This window comes from Natator depressus, chromosome 4, assembly GCF_965152275.1.
Source record: "Natator depressus isolate rNatDep1 chromosome 4, rNatDep2.hap1, whole genome shotgun sequence".
In the NCBI taxonomy this organism is placed as follows: Eukaryota; Metazoa; Chordata; order Testudines; family Cheloniidae; genus Natator; species Natator depressus.
This window is the reverse complement of record NC_134237.1, coordinates 20073164-20095694: the sequence shown is the minus strand read 5'-3', so window position 1 is coordinate 20095694 and position 22531 is coordinate 20073164. Positions and strand designations below refer to the sequence as shown.

The 22531-nt window shown below is 39.3% G+C and overlaps 1 protein-coding gene across 4 annotated transcripts in view; it reads left to right on the top strand.

The window, feature by feature from the left end:
• KLHL8 (kelch like family member 8) overlaps positions 1–20191 on the top strand; it is a 37274-nt gene extending 17083 nt beyond the window's left edge. For 3 of the 4 annotated variants that reach the window (XM_074950554.1, XM_074950552.1, XM_074950553.1), the window contains exons 3-10: positions 4556–5104; positions 7328–7514; positions 8259–8402; positions 9292–9403; positions 12142–12310; positions 13525–13684; positions 16099–16300; positions 17699–20191. In XM_074950554.1, the coding sequence (XP_074806655.1) occupies positions 4556–5104; positions 7328–7514; positions 8259–8402; positions 9292–9403; positions 12142–12310; positions 13525–13684; positions 16099–16300; positions 17699–17822 (1647 nt within the window). In that variant the 3' untranslated portion in view covers positions 17823–20191. The remainder of the gene's footprint in view (positions 1–4555; positions 5105–7327; positions 7515–8258; positions 8403–9291; positions 9404–12141; positions 12311–13524; positions 13685–16098; positions 16301–17698) is intronic. The other variant, XM_074950555.1, reaches the window with a different exon arrangement.
• Positions 20192–22531: the final 2340 nt, after the last annotated feature.

Below are 22531 nucleotides of genomic sequence, written 5' to 3'. Positions count from 1 at the left end.
CTAGCTAATTGAGCAGAAGGGACAAAAACATTTAGTGTTTGAATTGAATAGATAGAACTAGGCAAGTATGATTCACATTTTTACATTGGTCTTTGTGGAATAACTTATAAATTAAAGACTCGGTTAAAATTGATAGACTGGTCAAATTTAAGATCTGTTTGGAAGTTGTATAGTAACTATATATAAATATATATATATAAAAATATCTAAGTGATTGCAATTCAGTTCCTCTAACATTACCTTGAAGTGTAGACTAATTCAAACTCATAACTTTAAACAAAATAATTCAATGTCCCAAATATTTTTACTTTATGAAAATATTAAACCTTATCATTTTCCTTTTTAAAAATATGGTCTTCAGTTTTGTAGCTGCGTATAGAGGGTTATGAAGCAAAGGTTACCCAAAGTGAATGACACCCCCCCCCATAATCATCAGGTTTTTTTTTTCATGCATAAATTTATTTTATAAAAAAAGGGAACACAAATATCTGAAACAGTCAGACTTCATTTTAAATGAACATGCTAATGGCCCTAGTCCTGCAGTTAGATCTGCATGGATGGATCCCTACTCCTGTGGTGGTCTAATTGTGGAGCTTTATATGGGCACAGAGCCTATTGGACATACATATCTCATTGCAAGATGTGGGGGGGGGGGGTCTATAATTAGGGCCTTACCAAATTCACTGCCATGAAAAATGCATCACAGACCATGAAATCTAGTCTCCCACCGTGAACTCTGGTCTTTTGTGTGCTTTTGCCCTATACTATACAGATTTCATAGGGGAGACCAGCGTTTCTCAAACTGGGGGTTGTAACCCAAAAGGGAGTTGCAGAGGGGTTGCAAAGTTATTTTGGGGGGGCTGCCCTTCTGCACTGCCTTCAGAGCTAGAGAGTGGCAGCTGGTGGCCGGGTGCCCAGCTCTGAAGGTGGCGCCCCGCCAGCAGTAGCGCAGAAGTAAGGATGGCAATACCATATCATGCCATCCTTACTTCTGCGCCGCTGCCTTCAGAGCTGGGCGGCCGGAGAGTGATGGCTGCTGACTGAGGGCCCAGCTCTGCAGGCAGCACCGCAGAAGTAAGGGTGGCAATAACATACCATGCCATCCTTACTTCTGTGCTCCTGCTGGCGGTGGCTCTGCCTTCAGAGCTGGGCTCCTGGCCAGCAGCTGCCACTCTCCAGCTGCCCAGCTCTGAAGGCAGCGCCGCTGCCAGCAGCGGTGCAGAAGGGTAGCAACCCACTCCCCACAATAACCTTGCGACCCCCCCCAACTCCTTTTTGGGTCAGGACTCCCACAATTACAACACTGTGAAATTTCAGATTTAAATCGCTGAAATCATGAAATTTATGATTTTTTAAAAATCCTGTGACTGTGAAATTGGCCAAAATGGACCCTGAATTTGGGAGGGCCCTATTTATAATGGTAACTGACTTCACTGTAATACATTTGTTTCCAGTGGTTTCACAAATGCTGTTAATATTGAACTAGGAATAATTCAAGGGGCAACTTAGATTTTTTGTAAGTTTCTATATTAGTTCAAAAGTGCTTTATACCAGAGGCATTTTGCCATTTTAAATGGCCACTGTATTTGTGAAAGTCATTTGTAGAAACTTCTGTAACTTTGCTTTCAATTAAAGCAAAATATATGAAATCTACAATAATTTACAACAAAGTGGGCATTAGTTGGCTGATACACTAGAGAAAATAGACAAAAACTATGTATAGGGCGTGCCTTTTTAGAAATGTAGAATCAGCATGTTGTGTTTTTTAAAAACATGCAAATACTCCATGAATGTTTGAATGCATTCTATAAATCCAAATAGAGCGTATTTTATGGATATTGATGTAATAACAGCTTCATATTTACCTGGCATATTTTCAGTGAATTTATATAATAATTTAATGTTGTCATTGATCTGACATGAGGTAGCATAAATCACAAGCTGTATTTCCTACAGGATGCTTCAAGTGTATTGGTAGTCTTTTAAAATATTGAATATGCAGCGTTCTGTGACAAAAGAACATATCCTTGCCAGTAATAAAGTATAAGCTTTAGACTTGGCCTGTTTTTGTGCCAGGATGTGGTACTGAACACAAATGTTGGGTCTAGAATTAATAATTTAATACAGTTCTGAAAAGGAAATCAGCTAAACAATGATCAGTACTGAACTGAAGAGTAATACTTTAAAGACTGAATGATTTTGTGGAAATTAGTTTTAAATTAGCTTTTTTGATTACTAAATATATTATAAAAATAAGGAAATCAAATGTGTTTAAGAAAGGAGGGATGTCAGTTCAGAGGCTGAACCATGAACACTGACTAGAAGATTAACTGTTATTTTTGGTAAATCACATCTGACAGCTGTGAAAGGCCTGGTGTAGCTCTCAAATGTAGTATTAGTGATACTCCACATACAGCGGCATAGATTGGCTAAAATGTGCTATAAGGGAAGTGAACAATTTAAAAACCCATCTGGAGAACGAAATGTACATTATGGCTTGAGTTATAAGAGGGGAAACAGTACAGTACACTCTTTTTTTCACCCCAGTTCATTGATTTGAAAGGATGAAGAACCTTCATTCAAGAAAACGAACAGAACACCAATTTACAGTGCTGCAGTGTAACAGTTAAATACCATATCTTAAGTTTTCTTTAATTTCCACATATGATGTCTCAATGAACCAAATGCTTGTGTTGAAACAAAGGTTTTGGTTTTCCAAACATGGAGAAACTTCTTTTAAAAAGGAGCCATTCTAGTGGTGGCTTAACAGGAAGATACTATGCCTATAACATGGAAAAACAAATATTTAAGGAATTTGAGCTATATTATTTTGAGACTGTGGTAGCTTTATAAACTACTTTACCTTTTCTTTCTTCATCTGTGGTGTAACTGGGACTCCTTGAATGGAATTGTAGCTCTGCACATCAGAATTGCTCAAATACTTACTTTGCTTGTTTCATATATTTAACTCTTTTATATAGAACTGTTTGTGCTTGCCAGTGCCTGAGGACACTGAGCACAGTATCACCTCCCTTCTCCCTACAAAAAAAACAGATTTTTCTCCTCCTATCTTGGTAAACAACTTTTTAGTTATTGACTTGGCTGTACAGTAGAACAGTAGAGTCTGTTATGCTGTCAGTGTAATTTTTATACATTGTGGCTCCCCTAGGGTTTGTGTTGATGATGGACCACTTCCTGTTCAAAAATAAATCCTCCTTTCAAAACATGTGGAACATTACTCAGCCCCAAACTGCAGAAACAGAATATAGAGTAAAATGTCTATTGTCATCTAATATAGGAGTTCGCAACCTTTTTCTTTCTGAGCCCTCCACCCCCCACATGCTATAAAAACTCCACTGCCCACCAGTGCTCCACGAGCTTTTTTTCTGCAAATAAAAGCCAGGGCCAGCATTAGAAGGCAGCAAGCAGGGCGGTTGCCTGAGGACCCATGCCACAACTTTGTCAGTCTTCAACTGCAGCCACAGGTGGCAGAGCTCAGGGCCCCGGGCTTCAGCCCTGCACAGCATGGCTTTGGCTTTCTGCCCTGGGCCCCAGCAAGTCTAATATTGGCCCTGCTTGTGGCCCCCAGGCCCCTGGTGGAGAACTGCTGATCTGATATTCCATTTACTTGAACTTAATTTCAAATTCAGCTCTCAGCAAAAAAGGTCAGCCTTATGCAGCAGATTCAAACATGGCTGTGGTTGGAGGTTTGTCAGGAAGAAGGCTCCTGCTGTGTCTGAGGTTGGCATGGCACAGAAGAGGCAGCAGAGGCCTGGAGGGGACAGGCCCTTCCATTCCTGGGGACAGATCTTCCACTGATGTAAACTGTCATATTTCCATTGAAGTTAAAGGAGCTATGACAATTTGCACCAGTGAAGGATCTGCGCCCTGATATTTTTGGAAGGAGGAAGTAATCTATGCTCCGCTTCCCCATACCCCCACCACACACCTGCTTCTGGAGAAGAGTTGATACCTGCCTCTTTCCTCAGTCTTGTAGTATCCCATGGGAGAGGGACAAGAAAGTTACTACCATTGCCAGCCTACAGTCTGTATATCTAGTTTTCCTTAGTGTGGCTGCCACTGACCCATACTAGCAAAGACTGTTTATTTCATATGCACTTCAAATTTGTGTGTAAGCTAAGATAAACCAGTGATCTCCTCTTTAATCCCCAGGCTTCTATTTGAATTGTTTCTTAAGGGAATTCCAGTTCTGCTTTATCTTTTTAAAAGGTCCTGTGTGGAGGGAGGTTTATATAAGAGGAATAATAAATTTTATTGGGGACTTGAACTAGGGATTGGCTGTTGCCTTGTCCTGCTCTTGTGAATTAAAAGGTCAGATGTCTAAACTGAAATCTGTCCTTTTGGTTTTTTATGCAGCTGGGTAAATGACAAAAATAAGCAACTAGAGGAATTCAGTTTTTTACCAAGTATGCACCACAACATTACATGACGGTCCAGGATTCCAACCTCAGCTATAATTTGTATAATTTCTTTTCTTTAAAACCAAACCCCCCCCAAGTTTCCATTTAAACAGTCTTTTTTCTTTCCCTGACAGGTTGGTTCAAAGCTAATCTCCTGCCACAAGTTGGTTTTGGCTTGTGTTATCCCTTACTTCAGAGCTATGTTTCTTTCTGAAATGGCTGAGGCAAAACAGACATTGATTGAGATCAGGGACTTCGATGGAGATGCAATAGAAGATTTGGTGAAGTTTGTCTATTCCTCCCGACTTACATTGACTGTCGATAATGTCCAGCCTCTCTTATATGCAGCATGCATTCTTCAGGTGGAGCTAGTAGCAAAAGCTTGCTGTGAATATATGAAACTACACTTTCATCCCTCAAACTGCCTGGCAGTGAGGGCCTTTGCAGAAAGTCACAACCGTATTGACTTGATGGACATGGCTGACCGATATGCTTGTGAACACTTTACTGAAGTGGTGGAATGTGAGGACTTTGTGAGTATGTCACCTCAGCACCTCCATAAACTCTTGTCTTCCAGTGATCTGAACATAGAGAATGAGAAGCAGGTTTATAGTGCTGCTATCAAGTGGCTTCTTGCTAATCCACAGCATCATACTTCATGGTTGGATGAAATACTTGCTCAGGTAGGGAAAAGGTTGGGTGTATGCATAGATTGGAGCATATTTTCCTGTACCATGCAGAGATGAAGCCATCCCTTTTGTTTATAGTAGAAAATCTATATAGTAGAAAAAAAGAGCAAGAAAAACAAAGACAAACAAAAGATGCAAAATATTTCTTTCCCTGTCAAAACTCATAATTGATTTAGTTTTGTGTTGAATAATCTTCAATTTAATATTCAGCCTTTTACTAAGGAAGACATTTTCCCCTGGTACAACAGTCTGTCACAGATTTATGTTGTCTTCTGCTTAGAATAGAACCAATTCTGATCTATGCTTGGATATCAGAAAAGAAAATCACATTCTTGACCAGTTTCTGAAAGGAAAATTTTTACCGTAGTGTTTGAATTTCATGCTAATTAGAAATAACAGAAAACAGTATCTGTTCTGGAAGCGAAACCTTTAAAAATGTATAGGTAGTCAAATAGAGAACATACTTAATGCATTTGGCAGTAGTAAATTCGGGGGCAGGGAGTGGGAGAGGGGATGATTTCTTTGGTGATAAGTATTTGTCCTGACACAAAGCTGAGACTTTCAGAAGTTATATTAAAACATTGTATGCTTCCTGCATTTGGAGACAGGACTTGAAAAAACCTACCTACACCTAGTCAGAAAACAGAAATCCATTTGCCGAATTAAATGTCACCAGGGTGCCCAAATTCAAATCTGTCAACCAATACTACCCCTCATCTCCACAGTCCAGCCTCTTCTGCTAGTTAGGCTAATAGTCTTGGATGTCCCCTGCTAATCTGGAACCAAAGATTTGGTCCATGCTTTGGCTAGTCTGTGTACTGCTATATTTCTAATCCTTTCTGCTGCCTTGTCTGCTCTGTACTGCCTCTGGGGTCTCGGCCATTTAGCTCTCAACATCCTTTAACCTATACTGTGAGGCGAGATGTACACTAGAAAAGGCTTGCTAGTGTTGCTAGCAAATTCTCCTAGTATAGATAAATTTATACCAGTAAAAAAGTGCCATATCTTATAGTGGTTCCCCAAATGAAGTAAGCTATACTAGCAAAAGCACTCTTACGATGGTATAAATGTCAACATTTAGGGCTTTTGATGGCTTAGAAGTGTTGTAAAAACACCATATCCTTCTTTTACATTGGTATATCAGCAAAGGTATAGACATGGCCTCATTCACCTGGAGAAAGAAGGAAAGTATGCAGCAGTACTTGAGGCACTACCTGTTGTAACAACTATTATATTGCAAGCAGTTAAGGTGCCACTTAGCCCATTCACGCTGGAGCGAGCAAGTGGATTTTTTTTTAAGCCCTGCCTAGAAGCAAACTACTTTTTTATATAAAGAATTTAATCAAGTGAGGGTACGTCTACACTTGCAGCAGCACAGAGTGGAGACGTTGCATGCCCAGCTAGCATGTGTATAAATAATAAACTGTGAGGCACAGCTTATGTGAATGGCATAGAGTGCCCTTCACACCTGAACCCTGGGGTATATACCCTACAGGGCTCTCTACGTGCCCAAGCAGTACCTCTCATATGTACACTGCTATTTTTAGCAGTGTAGTATCCTGCTGCCTCTCCCCTGCTAGGGCCTTTCTGTGCTGCTGGAGTCTTTGGGTATATCTACATTGCAAAAAATAAAACCCTGCAGCAGCAAGTCTGAGCCTAGGTCAACTGACTCAGGCTCAGGAAGTGGGGCTAAAAATAGCACTGTAGACAGTTGAGCTCAGGCTGGAGCCTGGGATCTGAGATCCTCCTCCCTCAATGGATTTCAGAGTCCAGGCTCCATCCTGAACCCAAATGTTTATACTCTTATTTTTAGCCCTGTAGCACAAGCCCAGTGAGCCCAAGTCAATTGATACAAGCTCTGAGACTTGCTGTTGCAGGTCTTTTTGCAGTGTAGACATATCCTTTCATTGCAGCGGGGAAAGGCTCCAGCAGCTTCACCTGCTGTGCGTAACTACAAACCATGAGTGTGGACACAGCCTGCTTTTCACTGCTGCACGTAGCTACATGTACACTGCAGCTGTAAACAAGGTCTGAAAGAAGTGTTCCTTTGTTCTCCCCAGAAAGAATAAAGTTATATATTAATGGACTTGTATTACTCCTTTCACTGAAGGGTGTGTTTTTAACTTAAAAGTTACACAATTATACTCCTGACTGGTGTATTAGTCATTGATGTTGAGCCCTGATCCAGAGTAGCTGAACTGTGTATATTTCCATCAGGTACGCCTGCCTTTGTTGCCCATTTGTTTCCTTATGGGCGTTGTGGCAAAAGAAGAGATCATCAAGCAGAATCTAAAATGTAGAGATTTACTGGATGAAGCAAGAAACTACCACCTTCACCTGAGCAGCAGGGCAGTGCCAGACTTCGAGTATTCCATCCGCACAACACCAAGGAATGAGACTGCTGGTAATTAAATGGGGATCTGATGTTCCCGTTCTGAGGAAGAGTGTAGGGGAATCTGTGTAGGGATAGGTAGTGCAGAGTAAATTGTTTATGATCTAATTAATGTTTCAAGAAGAAGTGAGTAGATGCAGTGCATAGCTTTTAGCACCAATTTTATTTAAATTAGCTTAAAATACTAGTTTAACTAGATCAAATGTAAATATTCTAGGCAAGGCTTGCAGAAAGCATATTAATGTGCTAGGAACTGTACAGGAAACCAAAGATACTCAAGCCCTACAAAGTTTACTTCCTGGGGAGAAAAACATATTGCTCCTTTTGAACAGTTAATTGACCATAAAGCAATAGGTTGCCTTTTACAAAGTGCTCTGAGTTATGCAGATTAGACTGCAAATTCTGATCTAGAAATCCAATTTGATGTAATAGAAGAAATATGGCTGTCTCCCCAGTCAAATAACTAAAGTGACTAAAATCCCATTATGTTTTTGGAGTCTGATTAGCAGTCTCTGCAATAATGTTGACAGTCATTTTGCATGTTAAAATTGCATGGTTCTTGCCAGCTGAAAGGTCAGGTAATTGCCACAAATGAAGAAGTGTAGCTGTATTGAATGTGACCCAAGAGGGAGGAGAAAAAAGTGCTTGTCTTCAGTTAATTTTGTACGCTAATCCATTCTCAGTAAAAATATTGCCCATGTTTTGTTGGCTAATCATGCAGAGGCCAGTATTTACTCTTTATATCTTCTCCTTCAGGTGTACTATTTTGTGTTGGTGGTCGAGGTGGATCAGGTGACCCATTTCGCAGCATTGAATGCTACTCTATAAACAAAAACAACTGGTTCTTTGGTCCTGAAATGAACAGCAGGAGAAGACATGTGGGTGTAATCTCTGTGGGAGGTTAGTAACAACATAACCTTGTACGAATATTTTTTTTTTCTTCTGCAGTAACTTAATTGTTCATACTGACAATAATAAAAGCCTGTCCCATATCATAGCTAAATTACTTGACGTGTTTGTTTACTAAAGAGCTATTTTTCAGGTCTGAAAACATTCCTGTGTTGTTATAACACCAATCTGAGAACACATTTGTTCTAATGAGACTACTGCTCTCTGTCCACAGCCTGTGGCTCATTACTTACAGTCGTGTATAGTTTCATTTTTCTTTTTTCCTCAGAGAGGAATAGTGTGAGCACATAACTGTAAGCCAGTTTTTCTGAGTTCTGAAACTGACTTCCTTTCATTTGGTCAAATCATGTAGCCCATAATTTTCCAAGACTGCCATTAATTTTGGTAACTCAATTTTTGAGTGCCTCAACTTGATACTTAGAGCCAAGAAGCCACAACTGTTGAGTTGCTCTTCCCCAATATGTTACGTTCCTGCAACAGAACCAATGGAAAACAGCTTTTCAGATAGCATACGTTCCTTTGTGCCTCTAAATATTAAACTACTTTGTTTAAAAGAGTTTGGTATTTTGTTTAGAGGCTGAAAAATTCAGCCAGCCTGCGGCATGTTGTTTTTAATATGAAAAGGGAAGATCTCAGATTAAGATGTTAATATGTCCTATAAAAACAGCTGTTAATGCAAATCTCTGTTTTAGAGACTGTGTATATTCTTATACTACAGATTCTTAACCTTCAAATCTTACTCTTGCAACTGAAAAGTGTGCTGCTACTTTGGAAATAGCTTGCGCCTGTATATTTCCCACTGTTTGTGGTGATCTTGTGTGTCAGGCAACACTTGGGTTTCCAACCACCCATTAAATCAAAATGCTTCTCTTTTCTTCAGGTAAAGTCTATGCAGTAGGTGGGCATGATGGAAATGAACATTTAGGCAGCATGGAAATGTTTGATCCTGTCGCTAATAAGTGGATGATGAAAGCATCAATGAACACCAAGAGGTAAATCTCCCTTAAACAAAAAAGGAGCAAGTAATTCTTTTAGAAAATAATCCAGAAGTTATTGCAGTCTAGTTTTTGATCCACCCCTTTGTGCATACCATTTTTAAAAAAAAATTCTTAAGGTTTCAACAGACCATTCTTCGGTTTTTGGTCTTTTTGGGTTTACGAATGCAAGCTGGTTGCTCTTGCAGTCAGCTGCTGCCTATTTTCTTTTGCTTGGGCGGGGGTTTGAAATTGACAAAAATCTTGTTTTGAAATTATTGCCAATCTTAATCTTTCGCCAGCTACAGAAAAGATACACTTTGATCACTACTTGCAGATACATTCTGTATTGTTTATGTCCTGTATAACAGTATACCAAGATTTCAGTGCAGGGTTGTGTTGTGGAGTATTCATAATGCTATTCCCGCCCCCAAAATCATTAATTTAAATGACACTTATTTGTATATTCCTACTGGACTAGTGTAACACTTTAAAGAGCAGACAGGCAAAAATAACGTCTGCCTCAGTGTGTAATGAAATGAATCTCATATGCACATTAGAGCATTACTGGCGATGTAAAATATATAATGTTCCTTTACATCAGCCTCCAGCTACTGTATTGTTTGTAAACTTAGGAAAATCCAATCTGCTTTTTATTAATTACTTAGTAGTTGTAACATTGGATCAAAGGAAATATTATCAGACATACTACCCAAAAAGCAGTTTGGAAATAAACTGCATATAAAGATAAAATATTTAGTAATTTTTTTTTTTTTTTTTCAGATAAACCTCCCCCTGCTAGTTGTGACTAGCTTCCTTTCACTTCCTCAGCATACTACTTTTGGTTTTCTGAGTTAACTGTGGATAAAAATAACTAAATGTTCTGGTGTAGGAATCTAATGACTAAGAGTGCATATTGCTTTTTGAGAGAGACATGCAGAAGCCACAAGCTTAATTAGATATAAAACTGCTATTTTACACTTATTTTGGTGAGAATTTTTTAAACTGCTTTAACTGAGGTTTCTGTTTTTCTTCTTACTGAATCTCTATTAAAAACAGTCACCCTTACTTTTACTTTAAACCTCCATAACTTGTTGAAGTCTAAGGAAAATATTTTTCTAAAAAAAAATTTAAGACTTCTATCAGAAGCTTACACTTAACGGGTGGAGTGAAGTACTGGGGCATGTCTGAGTCCTGAAACATTCGGCTACTGTGACTTAAACAGGAAAGCACAAAGCCACTTCGAAAGAACCAAGAATCTGGGTCATCAACTTGCTTCTCTGATACTGTTAGGGCTCAGATGAGCCCTTCAAGCTTTTGTGGCACTTCCTGTGAAGCACTGTAGTAAGAGGAGTGGTTACTGTACTGTGTTGTAGCCTCTGTGGTGTAACCTGAAGAAGCAGTTGCAAGATTGTAGGACCTTCTTTTGTGGGAGAAAAATAATCTTTTTCTTCTGTCTTGAGGTACTATCAGTTCCCTGCAGTCAGAGGGCAGGAAATGGGGGCAGTCACGAAGGAGAGGAGAGGTTGGATGGGGTAGCAGGGGGCAGTCAGGGGTGGGAGTCCCAGAGGGGCCATCAGGGAACAGGGGGGATTGGAGGGGGCAGGAGTCCCTGGGGGGGAGGAAGGGCACAGCAGTGTGGGAGGTCGGATAGGGGGCAGGGGCCGGGCCACATCTGGCTGTTTGGGGAGGCACAGCCTCCCCTAACCGTCCCTCCCTATAATTTCCAAAACCCGATGCGGCCCTCAGGCCAAAAAGTTTGCCTGCCCCTGTTTTAAATAGATCACGTAGCTTTCATAGGTAACTGTTCTACATGCAACAATGTAGCTGTCAGACTAGACATGATTCAAAAGCCAAGGAAGGAAACTTTAACTAAAGAACTAAACTTCTGGATTTGATCTACTGCATAAGAAAGAAACTGAAAAAGAGTGAGGAATAGTGCTGAAACACTCTACAGCTACACCATAGCAACAGCTAACACATGATTCATGCAGTTATATACTAACTGCTAGCACGAACTCTTCTGTTCCTAGAATCCCATTGCTTTTTTTTTTAAACATTTGTTTTACATTGCAGTGGATTAAATCCTAAATAGTACCTTGTTCCAACATTGGTTTTTGGATTGTGTGATTAGATTGTAGCTGAAAGGGTAGCTGCCTGCCATAAATTAAGACCAGCTAGCTTTTCTAGTTAAAACAACACTAACTTACTTGTAGTGGGACTCTGGATGAGGGCAGGGCTTTGTTCTAGGGGATCCTGAGGCAGGTCTGGCGCTTTAGGGTAGGTACACCCTCTGAAAATGAAGTAGTCTACTTTATGAAGCTGCTACTGCACCAACAGTCAACTTGCTACAGTTATTGATCAAAGAAATTTTTAAGTTCCTTCATTTCCCTTTTGGTTTGCATTACACTTTATTTCCAGTTTCAGAGTAGCAGCCATGTTAGTCTGTATTTGCAAAACGAAAAGGAGTACCTGTGGCACCTTAGAGACTAACCAATTTATTTGAGCATAAGCTTTCGTGAGCTACAGCTCACTTCATCCACAGTATGCATCCGATGAAGTGAGCTGTAGCTCACGAAAGCTTATGCTCAAATAAATTTGTTAGCCTCTAAGGCAACACAAGTGCTCCTTTTCTTTTTACTTTATTTCCTGTATTTTGAAACAGTTGCCAGTCAGAGAAAATTGCACTTGGTCTAACTGGCTTTGCCTAGTACCTTCAAGGATATACTCAAGTGTTGATGCTATGATTTTATTAGGAGAGGAATTGCTCTAGCCTCCCTTGGTGGACCCATTTATGCCATAGGAGGGTTAGATGACAACACTTGCTTCAGTGATGTGGAGAGATATGACATTGAATCTGATCGATGGAGTGGAGTAGCGTCAATGAATACGCCCAGAGGAGGAGTTGGCTCAGTGGCCCTTGTGGTAAGTTAATGCTTCCTTCTGAGTCAGTATTGAAACAATGCCTTGGCTTGGTATGAGGAGGCACAGGTCTAATGAAGGGGACTCTTTCAAAGAAGACTTAAAACTGAGGTACTGACCACTTATAACCTTAGAAATACTGTGCAGTTTCTGAAAAAGTTCAGGGTGTTAACATCAGTGTTCCACCCAAACTCCAGTGTATGGATTTACATTGTCTAACATTCAAATAAGTACTGTACTGATCCTGTGATCAGTAGGTTGGCACTCCCAAAACAACTCTTCAATTATGGCCAAAACATGACATATTATGTAAAAGAGAGAAGAGAAAAGGTTATGGATATCATTTTAAACGTCAGATTTGTCATAGCTGCTGTGTTAAGCATACTGTGCCTGATGCACCACTCACTTCCACCTTTGTTGCGTAATGGATGGAATAGTCTACCACATAGGATTTCTTCATTCACTCAGCTGCAGGTAGCATTTTGCACCAACATAAATGACTACACAAGGTGCAAAACATTGGAAAAAGCAGGTCCACTACAATTTTGTAACAGTTCCAGAGCACTTCACACTTATATAAACACAAATAATTTCACTCACCAGTGAAATTTAGCCTGCAATATGGCATCTTTATTAACATTACATAACAGTTGAAGACAGGAAATAAATACTATTTCCAATTAAGACAGCAGATGGATTTAGGTAGGCAAAATGTAACATTAAATGAATGATACAATGTGACACTTGGTAGTAGTGCTAAAATGTAACTTACCTTTTTTCTACTGTTTTCAAAGTCCATGTATTATTTCAGCTATTCCCCCCCCCCCCCCTTTTTTTTTTTTTTTTTAAAAACAGTGCTAGCACAAATCAGTCACTGTATTTGCCCGTGGAAAAACAAATGTCTTTCAGGGGGTTGTTTACAGAAAAATTGTGGAGAGGTAAATTGTGAAATTAATTTACTTGGCTGTATTTTTAACTTCTTGGTCATGATTGTACTACAAGCATTCTGCACGGTACAAATATGTGATCCTTGGGATGGACAGCCATTCCAGGATCAGTGCATATTCCTAAACAATCACTGCTCATTTAAAAAAAAATCTCTGAAAAGGAACTGGGTGATGCCGTGTGATGTTGAATTTTACTACAAAAGTACTATTGACTTTTCATATGAAAGGCTAGTTCTATGTATGAAACGTCTCTGCTCAATCTTCTTTCAGAACTATGTGTATGCTGTTGGTGGCAATGATGGTGTAGCTTCTCTCTCCAGCGTAGAGAGATATAACCCCCATCTGGATAAGTGGATAGAAGTGAAAGAGATGGGTCAACGAAGAGCTGGCAATGGGGTTAGTGAACTCCATGGTTGCTTATATGTTGTAGGTAAGTAGGAGTGTTTCTTCCTAAGTGATAGAAGAGACACTTTGTCCTATAAAAATGTGGATTGTGACTGAGAATGAAGCTGTTTCAACATAAAAAATGCTGTTATAATGTATAGAAAGTTAAAAATCTAAGTACTTTATAAACTTTTAAGCACCTTCCAGGAGAATTAAAAAAAACAAACACTCATGCATCTCGGTAAACCAAAAAAATGACCTGCTCTGTCCTGATTCTGGCTCTCCCTTATCCCTTGCCTTAAAGTCAGGTCAGCACAGGCTGGAATGCTATTGCTATAAAGGAGAAGATTCTTTTGGCTGCTGACAAGATACCCGCTCTAAGGGCTGGCAGCTTTGGGGTGAAAGTCTGAATCTGTCATTCAGAGCATACTGCAATGCTTATTCCTCCCCATCCCCCACCAGTAGTTATAAATAGGCAGGGGAGGGGGAAAGTGTCAGGATGGAGAACTGGAGTGGAAGTGCGATATGAATAAGTTCCATGGGGGTTAAATTTATTCTACTACACTTAAGGTATTTGTGATTTATTTAGTTGGATCTGGGGCAGCTGGAGTCTGAGACTAGGTGGCCTTTGAACATTAAACGAATCTAAAAATTAAACCCTACTTAATTTTTTCAGTTTAGACAGTGTTTGCTCTGAGCCCCTTGACAATTCGTTAAAGCTAGTCAATGCTTCCCAGTGGTAGAGATGAGTGGTGCAATTAGCTGTGCATTTCACAATATACCATGGACAGTTACAGAACATGTGCTCACTTGGTTTTTTTGAAATTTAAAAGTGAAGCTTTCATGTAAGACACTAGTGTGATCTTAATTAATACCAGATTCATTGCACAGTGATTTTTACCCCTACTGTTTAGAAAATATAGAAGTACATCATAATATAATTTCCTCTTTAAAAATAGACCCTGAGACATGTACATGTATCTCACACCTTTTCATTTGTTCACTGTGTGCCTGAGCTCAATAGTTTCTTTAGATTTATAGACTTTTAAAAACTTTTCTTTACTGCTTCACATTGAGTTCTGTTTTCCCAAGTAAACTATACCTAATTTGTTTGTTTAATTGTGCATACATACCATAGAATTGCAATATGAATCACAAGGTCACCAACTAAATGAAATTTTACATAATCTTAACTGGCCCGAGTTTTAATCTAACTTTGTCAGTGAGATTTAAAAAATGACCTTGCTAACAGATTCTTAATATCGCTTTCTCTTTAAAACACAGAATCCCTTTCCCCCCACCCCCACTTTTTTTTTTTTTTGAAAGCCATTCCGTTGTAGTGTTTACTATTTAGAAGCGAGGTAGGAAGTGGTAGAAAAGGGTATGTGGTGTAGTTTTAGAGTTGAAGTGGCACTTACAGAAGCAATACAACTGTGGAAGAAACACAGCAGAGTAGTTCAGCACTGATGTTCAGAGCTGCATATGGGGTACAACTTCATGAGTGCTTTTAGTTAGTTGACAGTATGCTTGGATCTAAAGCAGATTGCAGCACTTACTGACACTTATTTTCTGGCATGTTATGAAATGTTGACTAGCTTGAGTAGTCTGCAAAAGAGAGACAGCCAGAACATTCCTTAAGTAGAAAGGACACGCATGACTACAAACCTGTATGCATGTAAATCTACAGTTGAAGAAACCAAAATATCCAGAAGGTTCAGTAAGTCTTTATGGTATGGATTAACTGAAATAACATGGTGAAATTTGTAGTGCATAAGGATGAGTCTCTGGCCTTAATGAATCCTTTAAGAAAATCTCTGGGTAATTACAGCAGGTGCTGTTGGGAGTCCCTTATAGCTTAAATATCAATATGCAATTAAACTAACTCCTGATGATTTCCATTTGGTTATTAAGTACTTACATGCACTCTTTTCTTCCTTTGTCTCTAGAAAAGCCAATGTACTTGTTCACTGCTTGCTCATTTTCATTGTACATATTGGTATCCTTTATAGAATAGGAAGTATTCTCATCAAGAGTAAGTTTAGCCCCATTTTATTCTGAGAATTACTATATGCATGTGGTGAGGAAACAAGCACAAGGACTCTCAACAATCTTTGGGGAGAAGAGTTAAAAACAAACAGCAAGAGGTGGTCTTATGATCACTGTGCCACAGTGGCCAAAGTTTTCTAATGTAAGGGCCTAAAATTAAAGCACCGCAAGCAGTCTGTCTATTCAGAGGTGGTGAGCACCTGCCACTTCCTTTAACTTTTACACCTCTGAAAACTTAAGGCACACACTGCTACCTAAATATTGATTTTAGGTACTTAACTTCAGGAACCCATGTTTGAAAAATGTGGCCATTGTACTGCCAACCAGTTGAATATTATGCAGTCTGAATACTGGACTCCAGCATTACTAAAATCTCCCTCCTAACAAACAGTAATATAATGTCTTTCTTTGTAGGTGGCTTTGATGACAACTCTCCATTGAGCTCTGTTGAAAGGTTTGATCCTCGCAGTAACAAGTGGGAGTATGTAGCAGAACTTACAACCCCCAGGGGTGGAGTTGGCATAGCAACACTAATGGGTAAAATTTTTGCAGTTGGTGGTCATAATGGCAATGCATACCTGAACACAGTGGAAGCCTTTGATCCAGAGATGAACAGGTAATTCTGAGTTAGATGAAGACAGGTGATGATGGCTTCATGTATACAGTGTAGAATCACTGTGGCCCTTAAACTAGGAAAGTTATTTGAATAATTTTTCTCCTTTATCTCAGTATGCTACTCCAGATAGTGGGTAGCAAGAAAAAATGCAGGTTTTTTATATCTTGTAAAGTAAGCTATCATAACTGAGCACGTGATTGTCCTCAACAGGTAACTGAGCAATTTTACTCAGCGACAGCTGAAGGATATTTAATGCAAATCCTAGACTTGTCAAATTACCTGAAAGTGTATTTTTAAAAGTGCTGTCTTGTATGGACTAAGTACATACATCCAACAACAAATACTCAATCTAGTTACATTAATGGATATAAAGAATTCAGTTTTCTCTAGGAACGTAGTTCAAATCTAGATTGAGGTTCTAATTATAATGTGTTTAGTGATTTCACATTAGTCTCTACTAGAAAGGAGACTAATCTCAAACACCACAAATTGGCACTTTAGGCCCAGTCTTCAGTCTCTCCCATGGTGTTAGCAGTTGTGGCTTAAGCCATATGTCATTGAAAAGCTAACTCTTGTGCAGCCTTTCATTAGTCTCTGATTTGACCTATGACCTTAGTGATTATAGTTAGACAAAACTATTACTTCAAAAAAGTTTTTGACATGGTTTTATGAAAATTTATGGCCATGGATGGCTCCGATCTTCATGGAGGCTGCTGTCTTCCATATAAAGAATCCCATCTGTTTATCACCTTGAATAAGTAGGAAGGGCACTACTTAACTGCTCTTGTTTTTTGGGGGTAAAATATATATATATTTAAGAGTAAATACTTATTTTTTCTTGATATGCAGATGAATACACTTATTAATGTGCTCCCTCTATACCTTTGGCTTTTTTTCTCACTTACAAGTTCATATCTCCCATCTCCTCACTGAGGCATAGGAAGCTTCTCTCGTCAGAGTACGATAAATAAGATCATTAGTGTAAGGCAAAATTGGATTAATCCAATGAATTTATTAGCCTAGTTTCATTATTTCTCCGTGCTTGAGAGACTTTATTTTCAATAAGGATCTAGCTGGCAAGGAAATTACACCTAAGTCTCTCTGGCCTCAAAATGTGGTTGGGTGCAGAAAAGAGGAAAATAATTTATAAGTACAACATTTCAAGAGTAAGGTGGATGCAATTCAAAGTTATGAGTAAATGTAGATTTGTTTTAAATTAAGTGGTAAAACATTCAAACTAATGCTTTCCCCTTAAATTAATACAATGGAGGCCTCATTTCTCCTAGAGAGAATGTACCAATTTTAATTAAGATATTGGGGGTAGAGAACTTTTCAAGGGAAAAAAACTAACACCACCCCCCCCCCCCCTTGTCTTTCTTGCTTTACCATTTTCTCTAGGTGGGAGCTTGTTGGATCTGTTTCTCACTGCAGAGCTGGAGCAGGTGTAGCTGTGTGCTCTTGTCTTAGTAGTCAGATCCGTGATGTTGGTCAGGGATCCAACAATGTGGTTGATTGTATGTGAACTCAGATTCAAGCCCCGAGCAACTCTCCAGAATTTCAGAAGATCCTGATAAGACTCCAGGATGGAGGCACATGACGACAACAGCGTTGCTCTGGGGTTTTTAATTATTATCCTACATGGTAGATAAATACTGAATGACTTATGTGTGGTAACTATGAAAAGCTGAGTCCTAATTTTCAAGTTTTCTGAAGTTTATCTGATTCAGAAAAGTCTGGGTAAACATGAAATAAGGACCTTGTTTTTTATTTGAAAGCAGATAGCCCTTTATAACTTTCTGAAGGTACAAAAAATATTTAAGGGGCATTAATCTGGAGCATTTATAATTACATAAAATATACATAGGCTGTGGTTAAAGAGTTGCACTTTGAATTGTTGAGCCTTAAAACTACTTCCCTCCCGCCCACTCCCCCAAAAAACAAGAAAACTTTGATTCTAGGATACACACTGGAGTGTGTTTTTAATATGTACATTCTGATAAATACAAGAGAGCCTTTAAAAAAAAAAAAGCCTAGTTCTGTAGCACTTTAGACAGGAATAAAGCACCTCAACCCTTTGGAGGTTATTTTTCCTATTGTATACCTGAGGTTCAAGATATAGAGGTTCATTACCTGACTGTCAGGGGGCTGAGAAGCAGGCACTGAGCATCTCTGAAAATCAAATTAGTTGCTCTTGTTACAAAGCTGAGAATAAAATCCAGAGTTCTGGCCTGTTTTATGTGGGATTTAGCCACTGGAACATATCTCCTCTCTCATGCCTCCAGTTAACCCTATATTAAGAACCACCTTAAGAGTGGAAGCATGCGTGAGGCTTCCTGTATAACTGTCTTATTTTAATAGAAGTGATTTCTCTAGATAGACACCGTTTACTGGTCCTTTCTTACAAATGACTGTATTCCTGAAAACAGGAATGCACAATGGGGAAGAAATCCCTTTTTCTAAATGTTATTTTCAGCTGCTTACATGTTCAGTTTTAGTAATCCAGTGATATGGTGTGAGGTTAGCGTCACTTTCAGGAAGAGTACAGATGTGATGGTTTCAGACACAAACAGGCTTACTTATCTTGTGGATATTCTAGTCTGAGCCCCAGAACGAAACAAAACTTCAAATGAAGAATTGCATCTGTTGGAGTCTAAAGTCTCTTTAAACAAAAGGAAGTTAGTAGCAACACAAGTGATACATCAAGGGATTAACAGTCTTGCCTCGTTGCAGTTTGTCAGATGTAGTGATAAATTCTAAATCAATAATACACCTAAACTGTGCTGTCATTACAGACTGTTTCCCCACTGAAATACCAGGAACCTATAGTTAAGCCATTAATCAGCTGTATTTAGTGTATAATTGTATATAAATATTTATTTAAAATTTGTTGAATTTTAAATGTGTTTGAGAACCTCTTTCAGGCTTTTCAAGATTACCACCTCAACCATTATTTATAACATGGTTCCTGCTGGTAAAACTGAGACGTTCATAGGAATCTTTTACATCTTGTGTAGGTGCTTGCCTTTGTCTCAGTAGCATGAAGTGGTACCCTCCTATTCAAACTGTCATCATTTTGTTGACTGATTTGCAGTTAAGGTTTAAGCAACTGCCTTTTTGGTAAGTCTGACCTTTTGATTTAACTTGACAGGACAGAATTGTTAAAACTTGAATTGCCTCAGTCTTAATGTTTAACAATTTTAAAGAGTATTCTTCCGTTGGGAGTTAATCTAGCTTCATTTTGGTGTGTAGCTTTATGTATTGGAATTGTATTTTTGATTATCCAGTGCTGACCATATAGTGGCCACCTCAGACATTAATCACTTATTTCCTCTTGGTTGATACTCTACATCAAATTAAAATACTGATGAGGGAGGTATATGGATACTCATAGAATTTCTTAGAGGGTGCCATAACCTCAGTTGACTTGGCAGAAAACCAAACCAATGGTGAAGGGAAGAAATGGCAACACTGCATTGTACAAAGACTTAATATACGTGTGGAGAGCCTAAAATTCAAGAGCAGCTTGAGCAAAAGATTTTCACAGTCTTGAATTTTCTTGACAAGTTCAACAGTTAACTTAGGAAAACTGTACAGTGTTAGGTATTGAAACACTTGTAGAGACTATGACAACAGGGTGGGGTTGGAGCAAAGTATGGGAATGAAAATCCTATATTTCTTAAAGAAATATTTATGTGGGTTATTCTGTATATTCCATGCCATACTAGGGAAGCTGTAGCTTTATCAGCAGTCCCAAAGCACTACCATGTTTTGAAACTGTTTTGTATTTCAAATTGATTGTAGTCTGGATATTCAGTGGACAAAATGCAGAATGGACTGGTGTAATTATACTGAGATATATGGAGGTTGCAATAAAATATATTTGTACTTCAAGCTATTATTCTGTTTAATTCCTAGCATAACTGGAACTCCCCCTAGGGATAGATCTTAACAGCTACAAGTATTTATCGAGTTGTTTAGAGCCCTTTTTCCTCCTTCTCAAGCCTGCATCTTTGGGGCCACACCCTTTCTGGCTAAGGAGAGCTAAATGGAGTGCAGCCTTGTCATAAATATAAAGGGAAGGGTAAACCCCTTTAAAATCCCTCCTGGCCAGAGGAAATCTCCTCTCACCTGTAAAGGGTTAAGAAGCTAAAGGTAACCTCGCTGGCACCTGACCAAAATGACCAATGAGGAAACAAGATACTTTAAAAAGCTGGGAGGAGGGAGAGAAACAAAGGGTATGTGTGTCTGTCTATATTCTGTCTTTGCCAGGGATAGACCAGGAATGAAGCCTTAGAACTTTTAGTACGTAATCTAGCTAGGTACGTGTTAGATTATGATTTCTTTAAATGGCTGAGAAAATAATTGTGCTGAATAGAATAACTATTTCTGTCTGTGTATCTTTTTTGTAACTTAAGGTTTTTGCCTAGAGGGGTTCTCTATGTTTTGAACCTAATTATCCTGTAAGGTATCTACCATCCTGATTTTACAGGGGGGATTTCTTATTTCTAATTACTTCTATTTTTATTAAAAGTCTTCTTGTAAGAAAACTGAATGCTTTTTCATTGTTCTCAGATCCAGGGGTTTGGGTCTGTGGTCACCTATGCAAATTGGTGAGGCTTTTTATCCAACATTTCCCAGGAAAGGGGGGGTGCAAGTGTTGGGAGGATTGTTCATTGTTCTTAGGATCCAAGGGTCTGGGTCTGTAGTCACCTAGGCAAATTGGTGAGGCTTTTTACCAAACCTTGTCCAGAAAGTGGGGTGCAAGGTTTTGGGAAGTATTTTGGGGGGAGAGACGTGTCCAAACAGCTCTTCCCCAGTAACCAGTATTTGTTTGGTGGTGGTAGCGGCCAATCCAAGGACAAAGGGTGGAATATTTTGTACCTTGGGGAAGTTTTGACCTAAGCTGGTAAAGATAAGCTTAGGAGGTTTTTCATGCAGGTCCCCACATCTGTACCCTAGAGTTCAGAGTGGGGGAGGAACCTTGACAAGTCTGCACCACCCCCCTAAACAGTTAGGTATCTGTACAACATGAAGTAGTGTTCTCTGCACCCAAGGTGACATCACAGCATGGGAGGCCTGGAGAGGAAGGGTGGCTTTACAGGTCACAGGTGTCAATGACAGCCCTGTGGGCCTGTCCACATTACAGCAGCCTTGCGTATGGACTGCAGCACTTCCACTGTGACGTACAAACCCTAGCATGCAGGGTAAGTGGAACCTCAGAAAGTAGCTTTATAGCTGTCATCTGCTGTGCTTGCCTTGCCCTACGCCACAGCCAATACAGGGCTTTTAGAAACCCTTTACATCAATCCAGCCCTCTTACTTGATGTCAGGAGCTGGAGTACCCTGAAATGCTGTCCAGAGAGCTTCCTGCAGCACAATACAGCCACTTTGCTACCAGATCAACCAGCATTGGTGCTTTTCAATTTACATCCAACTCCACTTAGTTTCTGGCTTTTAATAAGCATTAAAACAGGCAGCTACTGGTACTGTTAACAGCCCTTACTTATTTGCAGCTTCACTATTCTCGAAGTATGCAGATGTCTTTCCATTTTAAATGCATATTTGATTCTGCTTGCTGAAAGGAAGCAGGGAAATAAAGGCAGCTTTTAGTGGAAATAGAAATGATATGGGAACACATTTCTTACCAATTATTGCCCTGACTGGGGAAGATTGAATTAAAGTCAAATGTGGCTAAATTTAAAACAGTTAAGTGACAACTAAATCTGTTGGTTTGATGAGAGAACCCTTTATTCCTTATTCTAGCTCATCCATACTTGATTAAGGAAGACATTTGGAGCATTTCTACTTAATCTACCAGAGGTGAGGATAGCAGAAAACTAAACTAAATAGAGCTGAATTAGTGTGGAGCAAGGGATGCTCTCTCCCTGCCCCCAAGCTTTTAAAACAAAACTATTTCTATATAGTGATCATCTGCAGGTTAAAATAATTCTGGATGTTTCATATGAAGTGTCCCTTCCTTTTTAATTCTCACCAAGTCTCATTTCACAATGCTGAGTGAACAACCACAGCTCTGTAGGAGAAGCATTTTCTTTAAAGAAAACTGCTGCTGTGTATATCCACATTGTGGGCTTAAATTTCAAAGTGAGGCAGACTTGGTAAGGTAGGTGTCTTAGGCCTGGGATATTACACATGAGTGGTGGGGGGTTGGTGACATTTTCATTCCAGCAGAAGTCAGTGTACATGTAGTGACACCAGCCAAAAAAAAAAAGC